The 15,605-nt window shown below is 31.8% G+C and overlaps 1 protein-coding gene across 6 annotated transcripts; it reads right to left on the minus strand.

Annotated features, from left to right (window-relative positions):
- Window position 1: 1 nt before the first annotated feature.
- On the minus strand, window positions 2-14,786 carry LOC106068086 (MFS-type transporter SLC18B1-like). Of its 6 annotated transcripts, none has more exons than XM_056015614.1 (15): window positions 14,677-14,786; window positions 11,382-11,441; window positions 10,209-10,450; window positions 8,914-9,009; window positions 8,137-8,210; window positions 7,215-7,362; window positions 6,729-6,797; window positions 6,132-6,222; window positions 5,872-6,008; window positions 5,088-5,186; window positions 4,737-4,831; window positions 4,194-4,289; window positions 3,470-3,544; window positions 2,031-2,124; window positions 2-1,737 (listed from the first exon to the last, which is right to left on the minus strand). In XM_056015614.1, the coding sequence occupies exons 2-15, from the start codon at window positions 11,422-11,424 to the stop codon at window positions 1,633-1,635; spliced, it is 1,464 nt and encodes a 487-aa protein (XP_055871589.1). In that variant the 5' UTR covers window positions 11,425-11,441; window positions 14,677-14,786; the 3' UTR covers window positions 2-1,632. The 6 variants fall into 6 exon arrangements, with proteins under 6 accessions (XP_055871589.1, XP_055871587.1, XP_055871588.1 ...); XM_056015612.1 differs by having other exon boundaries at window positions 14,343-14,783; XM_056015613.1 differs by having other exon boundaries at window positions 14,327-14,783.
- Window positions 14,787-15,605: the final 819 nt, after the last annotated feature.

Below are 15,605 nucleotides of genomic sequence, written 5' to 3' on the forward strand. Positions count from 1 at the left end.
ATAAGAAAAAATAATGTATTTATTAAACACTTAAGTTTTTATGAAAGGAAGAAATATTTTACAAAATATTTTTTTTAAAATATTTAAGTAATTTACATTAAAAAAAAAAAAACTTTCAATTTCATTGTATAACAACAATTTATATAAATCCATAATATTGTAAGTAACAGAAACAACCAGTTTTTAAAAAATAACAATTATCACAGATTATATAGTGATCCATTTCTTGTAACATTTCCCATCATAGGGATAAAAAAAGCAATATAATGTTTCAAACTACTAAAAATCTTGCCAATAAATATGTTCAACCTTTTGGACATGGTTATTCTATAGAAATGTCACTTGTGTTGTAAGATTTTAGCTTTTAGATATGTTTCTCTTAAGCAAAAAATTTTAAAATAATTGTGCCAGCTTCTTCTTTGTGCATTACAAAAAAAATATATTTTTACAGCTGTAGACTATAAGTCTCTTTGTTTAAACCTTTAAAAAATATTGAAAATGTCACCATATGTATACTTTAATTCTGACTACCAAATGTAACTACCAAATATAAATGAGTCATGACTGAAACTTGCTTATTGACAATATAAATAAAATAAAGGCACAATTCTGGCACTAAATATCAACTGAATGATAATTGCATAATAATTATTTCTCTACTTCAAACTCTGTATTCACTTAATACAACTAACTCAACTACAATCAACTAACTTAATTCCAATGTCTTCAGCTCAACTAACTGTACTTCAACTTGATTATACTTCCTTCACTTCTGCTGACTTGACTTCCTTTCTCTCTCTCTGAGCTTGAACTATCAAAGTTCACTTTGCTTGACATGAACACTTCTTACAAAATAGTGTATTACATTTAATAATACAATTCTGACTTCAAACTAAGTACAATCAGGTTGGTTACAAAAACTATAACAAAAAGAATTGGATTTCAAAACTTATTTAAATGGCACACATTTGGAAAGAAAAATATTAAGGTCTGGCATGTTAGGGGTATAAAAATTATGTACCAGCCACATAATTAAATAACCCAACAAGTATTTGTATATGTAAACAACCACAAAATTATATACTTCAACAATTATAGGTACAAATGCTAATGTCTAAATTTGAGACAATAATTTTGCTTATGTGTAGAATATGTATTAATCACAAAATCAATATGTTCTTTACAAAAATGCAAACTTGCATCTTGGTTGTATAGATAGTTTTAATATATACATGAATTTAGTTTAATAAAATGCTACATAAGTATATTTAATCAATAACAATATGTGTGAATAATTAACTAGCAGAAACTTAATTTTAGTGCTAATCCTAATTCTAGAGCTATGCACCAATTTCTGAGAAAGTGTAAAACAAAAACTATCACTTCCTGTGCACTTTTTCAAGCTTTTTAGATAAACAGTTTGAACATGGATTTGACACAAAAATAAAATTGAGCTGCAAATTAATGACAACAAACTTGTGACCAAAAGTGAATGTGTCATTTTATTTAATAAGGTTGAACTGGCAGATTTTATTAGGTAATCCACTTCACCCAAGTGTAAATAATAATGTAAAACTGAACAATCTGACAACAAAGTTTTGTAGATTAAAACTAATTGTCTGAGCATGATTCTCATGTCTGAGGTATACTAGAACTTGGCAGTATGTCTTCTGAGATGTCCAATCTTGCATGTTGTTTCAGGTGACGACTTATGAAGAAAAAGCAACAAGCAATCGCCTGAAAAAAATATAATTAACAGATGAATTACATCTATTTGATTTGATGAAAGTTTTAAAATCTTTTTAATGAGATGCACTTTATTTCTAGTGTTAATATTGACCATTGGTTGTATCTATCAAATAGAATAATGTAACTGATGAAGTTCTCATCTTAAAAACCAGGAGATTTTTTTTTCCTATATCATAAAATTAGTTCTCCTTGACTTTTAAACAAAACGTATAATCATTCATGCATCTGCTATGAACCAGAGGGACTTATAGCAAAGAAATAAATGAACTAGAGGGACTTACAGCAAAGAAATGTATTCCACTCACAGCTGTTGCTCCATAATTAAATCCTATGTAATCAATGAGTACTCCACCAACCATAGGGCCAGTAAAAGACCTGATCAAATAAAAAAAAAATAAAGATTTACAACAATTGGCTATAAATGTTTTCAAACCAAGGCTTATTTAGTTCTCTCTGTGTCTACAATATAACCTTTTGTCTGCTAATTACAAGGAATTACATTACACTGAAGAATTATGCCCACAAATGTAAAATACTATTAAAGCTAGTGTTTACATTGCATATCTGAGAACTCTTGAAGACTGAAAATATAATTATATCATTTTTCTTATAGGCATTCCAGAAACTCCAGTTGTGAAGTTATAAAACATGAATTTTTTGTCTGTGTCTAGCAAATGAGATGATAATGACTCGGAAGTTGTGTAATTTTTCAGTTATAAAGACTGATCACTGAATCATAATAGTATACTTTTTAAAAATTGTATTCTGAAAGTTACAAAGGATGTTTTAAATTATCATTCCAATTAGTATTTAATCGCATCAATTATATCATATATCTATTCATTACAATTCTTCTTATCAGCTTGAAAACTCTTCATAGGTTTAGGAATCAAAACGTTGGAACCTGGACTTTGAACATGGATCTTAAAAATGGTTTTAAAGACTTTTCTAGAAATTTGACATTATGTATATATTGGGGGAAAAAATTACAAGCTAGTTGGCCACACAAGGAAAACTTTGACCATTATGGTTTTTCAAAATATAAACATATTGAAATAAATTTAGTCTGGAGATCTAGACTATCAATGGAAATTCCAGATTATACAAAAGGAACATTTTGCTCACTGTCTTATGTAGAAATCTATCTAGACTACTGTCTTTTTATGTTCATATCACCAAACAAGAATCACTGCCAGCTTTATATTATAGAAACTTTCTGAGAAGTAATGTGATGCAATAAAATATTGAAATCATGAAGTTTTGTATCTCCTGAAGGAACTATTAATTTCTCATTAAGCTCCTCCCAATGTGGCAGGCTCCAGATAAAATAGGTAAATAAAAAATCTGAGGTGGACCAATGTGAACATAAGCTGCTTTGCAGAAAGTTGAAAAATCAACAAAGACCACTTCATCCTCAAGATAATTGTGTGCAGGTCTAACAGTCACATCAAAAATTGTTAAAAGGATAAATGCATGAAACTGCAAGGTTTTTGTTTTGCGAAATGGAGCATTGAAAGTCTGTTAAGAGCAGTTACACCTGCTTAATGTCCTTGAAGTTATATAACAACCTAAAGGTAGCATTATAGAGTTTCTCATCTAATAAGTCAATGAAATATGAAAAATTGAAATTTGTCTAGTATACACAAAATAAATAAACTAATAGCGTGAATAAATCTTCTATATGTTTTCAAACATGTTAAGAAATCAAACATATATTTACCCAAGACAAAAAGCAGAATTAAAAAGACCAGAAATGATGCCATATGTATCCAAGTTGTTTTCAAACCCTAGTTCTCTGCAGAATAAATACAAATCAATGAAATGTACAATAGTTAAGAAAAATGTGCTATATTCAATTTAAAAAAATCAAACTATCTTATTTTTTTTTTTCATGATTGTTAATAAACTAAAGATATAATTGTCTTTTCAACACTTTTTAAAAGCATTAAGAAACTATTCTGAAATATTCTGAAATTCACATTTTTCTATGTGGCGCTATAAAAGTATAATGGTAACCCATTGAATGGTATGGAATTATAGCAAAGTTTTTCTTCAGAAAAATAATGTTTAGAATGGGTTCACTGATATGATAAATTTTCATTTCAGCAAAAAAAAAAATTAAATAATAATGTCAATAAAATTTGTAATAATTAAATAGCTAGCAGTTGTGAAAATTTTTTTTAAACCGTTCAGATAATAGAAGCTACCACATTATTGTAAATATTTAATAAGGTACTAAAAACAAGTAAGATATTGATGGAATCCAATCCTCAATAGCAGACCCTATAAACAAATTTTAATCAGAAAGCTCAGATCAGCAGCTATTAACAAGACTTATTAATTTTGATTGGTAAAAAATAATAAAGTCTGACATGATTTATAATGATCTAGGGTTTATGCCAAAATAATATATCTATTAGCATCCAGATAGTTTTGCAACTTACACTGCTCCTTGAAGTAAACAGTTCAATGTAGGAACCATGCACAGAGATATAAAGGTACCAAGAATGACTAATCCTATTATGATAACCCAAAGCTTTCTGAAAGTGAAAAAAAAATATAATGCATTTATTTAAATTTATGAAAATTCTATTTGAAAAAAAAGGTAATTTTAACAATTACATTTTTATAACAGTCAAACAAATCACAAACAGTCTTTTGAATCTTGATTTACTTCTGCACACATAATCTAATCTATCATGTGTCAGCTCATTTCAATAGCCTTCAATGATACCAAGTGTTTTGGTCATTGATTTTTATTTTCCACCATATAAGATCTAATGTGTTAGTTTCAAATGAGTTGAGTCTCTGGACAAGTTAACAGACGTTTGTGCATAATGATTGGAATGAAAACTGGGATGATTCCATCACAGAGAGGGGAGAGGAAAAAAAGCAAGAACAAGGCTTAAAAGAATTTTACTAAAAAGTGTGTCAGTGTGTCTGTTATAATGCGAACCACAAGTGATTGAATATCTTCAATAACTTACTCAGGTATAAAAGGCAAATAAGGACTTGGACCTATCAGAAGATAAGAGATCCCACACATCAGGTTTCCTAAAAATATCAATCTACCATTCATATTCTGAAACAAATGCATATTTTATCAAAATATTCTTATTATACAGAAATCCATATATTACAATTTACTACAAACATAAGCAAAATTTAAATCAATGTTCATTAAGGTACCTAGTACAATTTTTCTACATATGCAAACTGTTTGGAGCTGCCCCAATAAAAGGCAGACAATAAAAGACTAGGGGATGTTCTGTTGATCCTGATACACCTTATTGAACCAACTACTGGGTGGTGAATGAAAGTGTGAGTTGCAAACTTACCTTTGTATCGCTAATGTAACCCCAGAAAGGGGAAGTCAATCCATATAGACCTGGAGTAATAACAAATATTAGGCCAATTAAAGCTGGTGACAAATCAAACTGAAACAAAAAAACAAACAACAAAACACCAATATTTAAAGGAAATATCTACTTCATGCCTTAAAATTCTTGTTGTAACAAAAATAAATACATAACTCATAACATTTACTAGGAATCATAATGAAATAGCTCAGTGATTAATGTTATTAAAACATGAAATTATAATCTTAAAAATGGGTAGATAGACCTAGGCAAAGAGGTTTGTAAAAAACATTATGTCAAATGTATACTGTAACCTACGCATCAATCTAATCTAGCATTTCTTTAATGCTGAAAGACAATAATATTATAGAACTGTTTTGTTAATATAAACAACTTTACATTTTTATTTAAATTAGGTCAAAAAATCTATTTTTTAAGTATGTATCATTTTGAAGAAAAAAAAATTGTGTGAACCAAAACCCAAAGAATCTAAACAAGTCATACTTTTGAGACCAACTAAACATCATGAATAAAATAAATATGGCTTGAGAATTCCATGGGATGCCAATTCGAGTAAACAGAGTTAAAGGCTGTGAAGTTGAAAGAAACAACAACCATTAACTATTTATTAAAATGCTATCATCTGATTTTAAATAATAATTAAAAGCCTTGGAAGCATAAAAGAAAAAAAAATTTCACATTTTTTTTTTATTAAACAGACAATGAAACTTTTGAGTTGAACAGTAAATATTTCAAACTGTACCTGTTTCAAGTGCTTGGAAAATGTTGGATCTAGAAACATTATTCCTAGTGAAGCCACAGCTATACTGAAGACTGAGAACCAGATAAATGGACTTTTCAACAAGGTCAAAACTTTCCCTTTCCTCTCCTGGTGAGCATCTAATTATTGGGGAAATAGATTTTCAGACATAATCTTAATAGTAACTTTCTTTTTACTTTATGTGTCTATTTAAGTGCTATGATAGACCTACAAAACAACAACAACAAAAAAAAAAAAACTACCTTGTGTTTCAGGTAGCAGAAATATCATAATGCCACCAGTTGCCAGTGTCAATCCACCAAGCACATAAAATCCCAGACCATAACCACCAAGCTAGAATGATGTTAATAAATTTTATAAACACACTAAACAAATATTCATGAACTGGATATAACACCAGCAAGCACTAAGCCAGTGGTCAACTATGATGAATGACAAGTGATGACGCAATAACGCATTAGGAAAGATCTGTGATGTGATCAGTACTCAGGCCGAAACTTCGTATATGGTCATGTGATCATCCAGAAAAGAGAGTGATGTTTCATCCCATAATAATCCTTGAGAAGTGCAATACTTTAAGGGATAATATTGTCTCAGAAATCCTGCATCACGATATCTCCAAAATATAGCTTTAATTAATAACTGTAACAAGGTTCTCTCTGATTGCAGCTAAATTATGGGCTTGTAGTATAATAAACTACTACGCTAAATTGTATGTCTGATGGCCCTACCAACAATGGAAGCATTCAAACCTAAAAACTTTGTAGTAGCTGTGTGATTAGCAGACTCGATTCAATTTTAAAAAAAAAACATTTTTAAGATAATGAAATAAATCTCACCTCATACAGAGCGCCCCCTAATGCAGGTCCAACCATTAGCCCAATGCCATCAGCAGTTTCTAACAACGCCTAGAGAAAAAAAAGCAAAATAAAGCCTTTTCAAAAGTAAGAGAACATTTAAAGATTTTAAAAAAATTATATGTTTAATAAGTTTAAATAACTAATAACATGGGAATTTGAGAGGGAGAAGATAAGCATCTTAAAGCCTGGAGATAGTCATTAATTAATAGTAAAGATTTGATTGAAATAAATCACTAATATGTCTATTTCCCCTCCCCTCAACCACCAAATGAAAAAAATCATTCTCATATTAAAAAAATTAAGTGACTGCATGTTAATTTATTGAACTATAACAACTTTGAAATTTAATAAAAATGATTATCCCAATTTTAAAAACCAGATTTTGTATTTGTAATGAGAGCAAATGACATTTTAAAAAAATAAATGTAATTTTAAACATTTTAAACAGTTTGAACAATTACTTACAAATACTGTGCCAACATTTTTTGGAAACTCACTGGAAATTATGGCAAACCCTGAAGTAATGAAGGCCGAAAAACCAAGAGCTTCAACACATCGACAAGCAAAGGAGATGATGATAAAAGGTGTGCCAGGAGGACATCTATCTAGAGTTCTGATAAATTAAACAAACAAACATTCACATTTTCAAAAAACATTCTTGATTATTTACATCAAACTTTAAAACATAGGTTTAATTTGATTGGATAGATCCAGCAAACAATGGTTCCATTTAAGAAACTCCCAGCATAATTATAACAATAAGTTCAATATATATTTGATATTTCTTGATGGTCCAATAAGTAGCAGTAAGTAATGTGGGGGACTATTTATCAAAGAATAGAGCACTCAAGACAACAAATCGAAGTCTAGAGTTCAAATCTTTATGAATTCAGGATCCAGGCTCTTATGAATACATAGCATGTTGGATGATATATTGACAGAAGATCAAAGGCTTGTCACAAAAATATCTCATGATTTGTTGGACACACTGCCGACCTATCAGATGCCTGAAAATCTTAAGATTTAAAAACCCAGAATACAGTAGAAACTATCAGTTCAGTACCTTTTTCTTTTTAGAACAGCATTCAGTAATCATTAAATAGAAACAATCTGATATAAACTTTTCACATGTAAATTATGAGTGAGTTTTGTGTCAATGTACATTTTGTTTTTTTATAGTTATAATGTTTTTTGTTTGGTGTAATGCACAAATTGTAAGACAAATTTCGTTACGGACAATAAAGATTATTATAATTATTATTATTAAACCAGTATAAAAAAGATAAAACTACTAATCTTTATGAAAAAAAAAAATACCACTACAGTTAGATCATTTGAAGATTCTCTTTTAAGAAAACAATTAAGTTATAGAATATTTAAAAATTACCCAAATAAAACTGCACAGGAACCAGCAGTTAAAAGCCCGGCTATTAACATGAATCTTGGACCAATTCTAGTCATCTGAAAGGACAAGAATTTTTTAAACAAAAATTATACTGCTTCTTTTTAATCTAAAAAATAAACTATTTATACGTTAAAGACCCATATTTATCTTGGTGCAAACTGACATGCAATTATATATGCTACAAGAGTAATTATTTGGAATATGCCAGTTACAAAAGTGTGTAGGTGGTTACGTCTGCTCAAGGTAAATCCTAAATAAAAAAATTTATAGCTTTTTAAAGGATTTGAACTCAAGAAACTCATTTTGGCAACATAGAATGTTATATCAACTCAAACAATTTAAATCACCTATTTTTACCATTATCTCAAATAATAGATTTTTAAAAAGTTTTATGTGTAACATTAAATAGTATGGGCTTGTTAAAATGATTAAATTAGTGTTGAATCCCTCCACCTAATTTATCTGCCTAGCCATGTGGTATGTGCTCTGGACTGTCGTCTCAAAGGTCATGGGTTTGAACTCTGCCTTACTTTCATCCCATGGCATCCTGCAGAAGGTTTGACCAAGGACATAGTAATCTTCATTTCTAAAGGAGCACCCAAAATAGTAGATAACTGTGATAAAACTAACAGGAAATAATCTTCTTTTTAAAGGCAAAAACATGTGTAACATAGAAATATTTTATGTGTAAAAAGCAATAGCATCAACATTTCTATTTTCTTCATTGACATTTCTAAGTTACTTGCAAATGTTACTCACAAAGTTTCCAAAAACTGGGGACGAGACAAATATTGTGAGCTCAAAACTGCTAAAAATGAAACCTGTCACTAAATTGGAAACATCTTTCTTCTCTGCCTATAAAGAAACACATAAATATAGATAAAAAACAATCCAATGAATAAAAAAATATTTATTCGTATTTATACTAACTTGTTAGACGAGCATCAATTAAAGCTCAAGTAAGATTGATGCCTTCCCTGTTCAAACAGTAAAGTAATGTTAATTGTCTCAACACTATATCACCACAAAAGAGGACACTATTGTTCCTCCACTTTTAGAGACTAATAAGTTAATTTTTCAGACCTTGCAATCTATAGAGCAGATGATTTAAGGTCATCTGTTTCTGTGGCCCATAAGCTAACGAGGATGACATGTGGCCAGTAGAAGGACAAACCACTTTTAATTTTCCTCAACTAATGCCAGCAGTACCTATTAGAGCTGGATGGACCCCAAAATAAACAATACCAGTCTTCATCAGGATTTGAGCCCTGTACACCTCAGTTAAGAAACCAAGTGCTTTACCATTCAGCCACCACACCTTTTGAAACTAAAACTGCAACTGGTCTTAACTTAATAAAAGATCTTTATAATATATTTAAAAAAAAAACAGCAGCAGGTAGCTTATAAAAAAGTCAGCTGTAGATTTCTTTGACTAAAATGAATGCTACTGCTGAGGACAGATGTATAAAGTGAAAAATGAACCTAAACTGATAACTGGCATACATTGGTTATGTCTGTGCTGGACCACGTAGATCACATCTACTGCATTGCTGCATGAAATACTGCATTCCTCCTTATTCTTAGGACTTGAAAATAAGCCTTACATTTATATTTTCAGCACTCCATTTCTACATTATATATAAGAAGCTATATAGATCCTATTCATATCCACATCATTCTAATGAATAGGTGAAATATTGATATTCAAACTTTAAAATAAAATTCCTTTTTTTAAATTGTATGCATTCTTTTTTTTATTAACCATACAATTGTGTGGTTACTATGTATTGAAATTTGTTCAAGATTTGATTTAGATAACTTTTAATTTTAATAATGAGTATCAACATTTTTTTAAACTTGGACAATTTAATTTTTTTGTTTAAGAATAAAGAAAAAGGAAAGGGGGGATTAAGAAACATCTGTAACTCTGTGTGCTAACTGCTGATAAAAAGGTTTCCAAAGAAAACTTTATTCTTTTATCATTTCTTTTACATTAAAACACACTTGCAGGTTTGAATTGTATATAGTGAACAATGAAAATATGTGAGTCTTACCTCTTGTGGATAAAAAGGTGCCAATAATGAGAAACAGCATCCAACCAAAAAATTGGAAAGCACTAAGGAAAAAACAACCATTTTCTTTCTGTGGGACAAAGCCCATAATTTAAATTTGTCCTCAGCCTTATTATCAAGTTCAGTTGTACTTTTATCATGGGACGGTGAGGTCTCTCTTATCACAGAAATTTGGCATTCTAGTGAAGAAGAGACATTTTTGTGATGTTCTAAGTTTTTCAAATCTGTGAACAAGAAACAGAAGCATATATGTAATTAAATATCTTTACAATTTTACTCATCTTCTAAAAAAAAAAATGATTACATTGTATTAATGTTTATGAATGGTATTATTCAAATATTTAAACACATTTCAAAATTGATACATAGACCTAAATAAAATAACAATTAATGTATTTTTAAAAATACTAAAAGTAAAGCAAAGTTCCCCTTTCAGACCTTGCAACCCATGGGGCAGATGATGTAAAGGTCATCTGTTTCTGTGGCTCACAGTTAACAAGGGTGTCACATGGCCAACACAATGACCATCCACCTTTACTTTACCCCAACTAATGTCAGGTACACATTAGAGCTGGGTGTAATCAGAGTTGCCCTAAAGATCCTGAAAGTAAAATCCCAGTCTTCATTGGGATTCAAACAGAGGACCCTTGGTTTGAAAGCCAAGGGGTTTACCACTCAGCCACTGTGACTCCTTTTAAAATACATAGAAATCAAACGAAGAAAAGATCACATATTTTTTAATAACCAATGGTTCACTAGGACTAACTACTGTTTACTTTCAACAAACGATAACAGATATTTAAATTTATAACTAGATGAACAAATATAGGAGCTACTTTTTGAATATTACAGAAATCCAATCAGAACAATTAGTTGCTACAAGAGTTTATATCTAAGAACCATAATTTTGTAGTAAAGAAAAAAAAAGAATGATTCTCCATTAAATTGAAGATGAAAAATTAAATTCCTGATAAATGTTTATTTTATTTCACAAAGACCTACCAATACAATGTTAGTTTGAATTGCTACTAGCTTAACATACTTCATTGTTTCAAAAAATGCAATAAGTAATTGTGTAATTATTCACAAATATAAATTAACTTGTTAATTAACAACTGATTTTAAGGTTTACTTTTTATAACTATGAAACATCACCTGATGATAATAATGGTGTAGCTTCATTGACATTGTTTGCCATAACAGATGTAATAGTTCCTAAAAAAAAAAGTACATTTATTTAGACCCCTAATTCATTTTTGTCACTTTAGTAGACCTCTAGGAAGTCTAGACCACTTAGTCTAAAGACATAGGCCACTTTCAGGGGCGAATTGGGAGTCAAAATCGGCCCGGGCATTTCTGTACATTCCGGCCCACAAGTTGTATGCCACATGATGAGCGTCCAATCATACCTGACCTCAAAATCATAGTGTATATTTTAATAATGTATCGAAAGTAGTTGGTATATGAATAATTTATTAGATGATTTTGAAACTATCTGGTAAGCGCTATTACTAAATGAATGAAGTATAACACTTGGAATGGGGAATCTCTTATTGTGAACAATTCTGGCTACCATAAACATTAGCATTCACATTCAAGACATCTGAAGATCCACCATTAACGAACATATTGTTTAGGATTCACTTTCACTCCTCGCCATTGGCTCAGGCATTTGAACTTTAATGTACAAATACAATTCTTCATTCTCCATTATTTTAACTGTCCATCCCACAAGGTCATGGGGGCGCGGTGGCTAAGTGGTTAAGCGCTTCTGCACCTGGGGTCCTGGATTTGGAATCTCGGTGAAGACTAGGATTTTGAATTTTGGGATTTTAAGGGCTCCCCTGGGTCCTCCAACTTTAACGGGTACCTGACTTTAATCGAGAAAGTAAAGGCTGTTGGTCATTGTGCTGGCCACATGACACCCTGCTCGTTAGCCATTGGCAAAGAAACAGATGATCTTAACATCTGATATATAGATTGCAAAGTCCGAAAGAAAAATTTACTCTCATATAGGGCTACTGCTTTCTCAATAACTTGGAAACCTTAAAGCTGGCTACAGACATACACAACAGAACATATCCACTTTGTTTTTAATATCCTTACATTCAGTAAACAAATGATGTCAAGATAATCTCATGTTCTAGCAAAGCCTCTTTGTAATACTTTGTATTTCGACTTATGTCAATAATTTTGTCGTCTTGACATTAGTGTTTCTTATGGCGTTAAGCCTGTTCATTCGTAAATGCTGTCATTATCAAGGTGGTGAATGACAACAACCTAAATAAGACTAATAGAGGCCAGACGTGGATCTAGATTTAAATGTATTAAACAATTTGAACAAAATCTATAAATTATTAAGATATAGCTTATCTTCTTACTGCTTAGGGGGTGCAGATTTATTTTTTATGTAAACATTAAGAAGTGAATCATGCGAAAATCATAGTACACAATTATCCAGTAGTAAAGTAAGTAAAGTTCCCCTTTCATATATTGTGGTGTATATGGCAGATGATGTAAAGGTCATCTGTTTCTATGGCCTACGGTTTACGGGGGTGTAATGTGGTCAGCACAGCGACCAACCGCTTTTCCCCAACTAATGTCAGGTACCCATTGGAGCTGGGTGGACTTTTGAGATGAACTCCAATTGGTAACAAGAATGGAAGGATTAGTCCTCCCGTAGAGACTTGGCGAGAAACTCTGCTGTTAGCCGTAGTGCCTTTAAGCTCCCATACAGGTCAAGTGACTCTGCAGACAAACTATCCCGCAGCTCTCGGAGATGAGGACACTCTTGCAAGAGATGCGCCACTGTCTCAACCGACTCTCCACAGTGTCGGCAACGGGCATCAAAATTTGGCCGGAACCAGGCAGAGTAAACACCAACAGGGCAGTTCCCAGTTATACAATGCGCAATGATTGATAGTTCCGACCTTTTTAGCCTCCATCATGGATCGTCGCGGTCCGGGAGACGCAAATGTAGCCAGACTTCACGGGCTTTGTTGGACTGGGTGGACTCAGAGGCGCCCAAAGATCCCAAAACTTTTTTTTTTAAAGTTCTTTGGTGATCAGTTAACGTTACTCTACTTATTCTAGAAGAGTTAGAAGAGTCTAATGAAAGACGACGTGTCGTCCTGTATGTGAAAAATAACGCCAAATGATTTAAAAAATTTTATTACTTTAAACGATCAAAACAAGACTATGGCTTGCATATATATCTGGTCCATTGGTGAATTCGATGGGGGCAGCCTCTGAGTTTGTGTGATAACAAAATCTCTTTGTAATACTGTTTTGCACAGCATTCCAGCAATACTTATTATTATTTATTTTCTGCTCCTTTTTTTTATATTCCCTTGCATTTTGATTCCAATCAACACTGTTCATGATAATAATTGTGATTTGTGAAGGACTACGTAGCGGGCCAACTTCATCAAACAAAAAAGAATTCGTATGTGACTGGACATGTCCTCTATAGGACTTGGAACGTTGTTGGTGATCCCTTTATAGATTCACACTAACGTCGATCTCTATATGAAATAAATGCCTTAATTTTCTTGTTTGTCGTTTAGTGACGTCTACTAGAAGCACTATAGATAGATGAAGGATATTAATGACCATGCTTTAGATTAGTTTTAGACTTGAAAAGTGTAACACTTTATGTTATCTAATCATGACGCTCAAAGTGTTGCTTTTTAAGAGTATAATCATGAAACAATTTACTGGCATTCACGCTTTCCTTTCGGTGGCCCTGCCGGCCCACTTGAGTACCGGCCCACCGGGCATTTGCCCGAATGCCCATATAGCCAGTCCGCCCCTGGCCACTTTCATTATATAAATATATTTTATTAGACTAAAAGCTTATCTAGGACTAATTCTGTTACAGACTTAAATTTACTTCAAATTTCAATTCAAAAGAGAATTACATCCTACACCTTTCATGTGTCAATCATAATGTTAGACTTATTCCTAGACTCTATATAATGTATATTGACTATATTAGTCTATATTCTATATTATAATAATATTAATATTATTAAATTTAAAGGGTCTAGTAATAAGTAGTAACTCTATAGTATTATAGTTATTATTGAGTACTAACTTACTATAGATGACACTTACTACTCTAACTACTAGATTACTAGATCTAATTTATGTTTTCTATCCAAATCATAAATCCAACACCACTTAGATCTAGTTTTCTAGTCACTCTTTGTCTTAATCAAAATCCAATTTTACTAATTTTAGACTAAAAAATAGTATAAATTGAGTCTAATTGAGTTAATTAGTTATTATTAGTTAGATTCTAATTGACTAAATTAGTGAAGTGTCCTCTGTGACTCTGAGTGTGTGCTCGATGAGAACACTCAGTAGATCAATCCATAGATCTAGATCTAGACTCTGTTTCAAGCTAGTTCTATGTAAGAATTTGTTCTTTCATCATAAACAAAGATACCGGTCTGTCTACAATCTTTAGATTACAACATCATGAACATCTCAGAAATAGGCCATAGTGCGGCATAGATCTAGATCTAGTATTCTATAACAACACTAACACTAACAGTGGCCACAGACTCAAATGTAGGTATATATAGGTTTGTGCTCATTGCACAATAATACGAAATGTCGGCGGGTTAAATTGGAGTAAAAACTAAAAAGAAACATAGAACATGATGGACATCTTTTAGTTTTGTGACAAACTCTCAACTAGAGCTTCCATTCATGGGCGTAGCCGGGTGGTGGTGGTTGTGTCATCAAACCAAAGTTGAATCCACTGTTAAAATCATTATTAAAAAAAAAAAAACTTATGAAAAAGGCGAACCATCAAGGTGACGAGAACAGATTGCCAAACTTTTTAGCCTCTTAGATCTCTAGTAGTCTTAGGCCGTGACCTCCGTGCCGCTTAGGCCCCTTGCCATTTTTTTTTCTGGTTTCTACGTGGTAATTCCATTAATGGGAAATTTCGATTAAAGTCCTCTACCTTCACCTCTGTTGAACCTAACATACACATCCATAACACTAAAGAAGATTACCCATCACAAATGGAAGTTCTCAGACACAGCAGAAATAAATACCTATCACTGTTAATATTAATAGCAGGGGATGTAGAGTCAAATCCAGGGCCTAGATCTAAAGATAGATGCAGCATCTGCAAAAAAATATGCACCATGAAACAGAAAGCCATTCAATGTGACACCTGCGATGAATGGTACCATGCATCATGTCTCCATATGAATACACCTGTGTATTATGCCTTAGGCAACAAAGATGCATCATGGCACTGTGTACCGTGTGGGTTACCTCAGTTTACATCAGGACTGTTTGATTCCTTTGATGCAGACACCTCTAACCCATACAACATCCTAAACACCACCCCAAACCAAA

The sequence above is a fragment of the Biomphalaria glabrata genome, chromosome 17 (genome assembly GCF_947242115.1).
Source record: "Biomphalaria glabrata chromosome 17, xgBioGlab47.1, whole genome shotgun sequence".
In the NCBI taxonomy this organism is placed as follows: domain Eukaryota; kingdom Metazoa; phylum Mollusca; class Gastropoda; family Planorbidae; genus Biomphalaria; species Biomphalaria glabrata.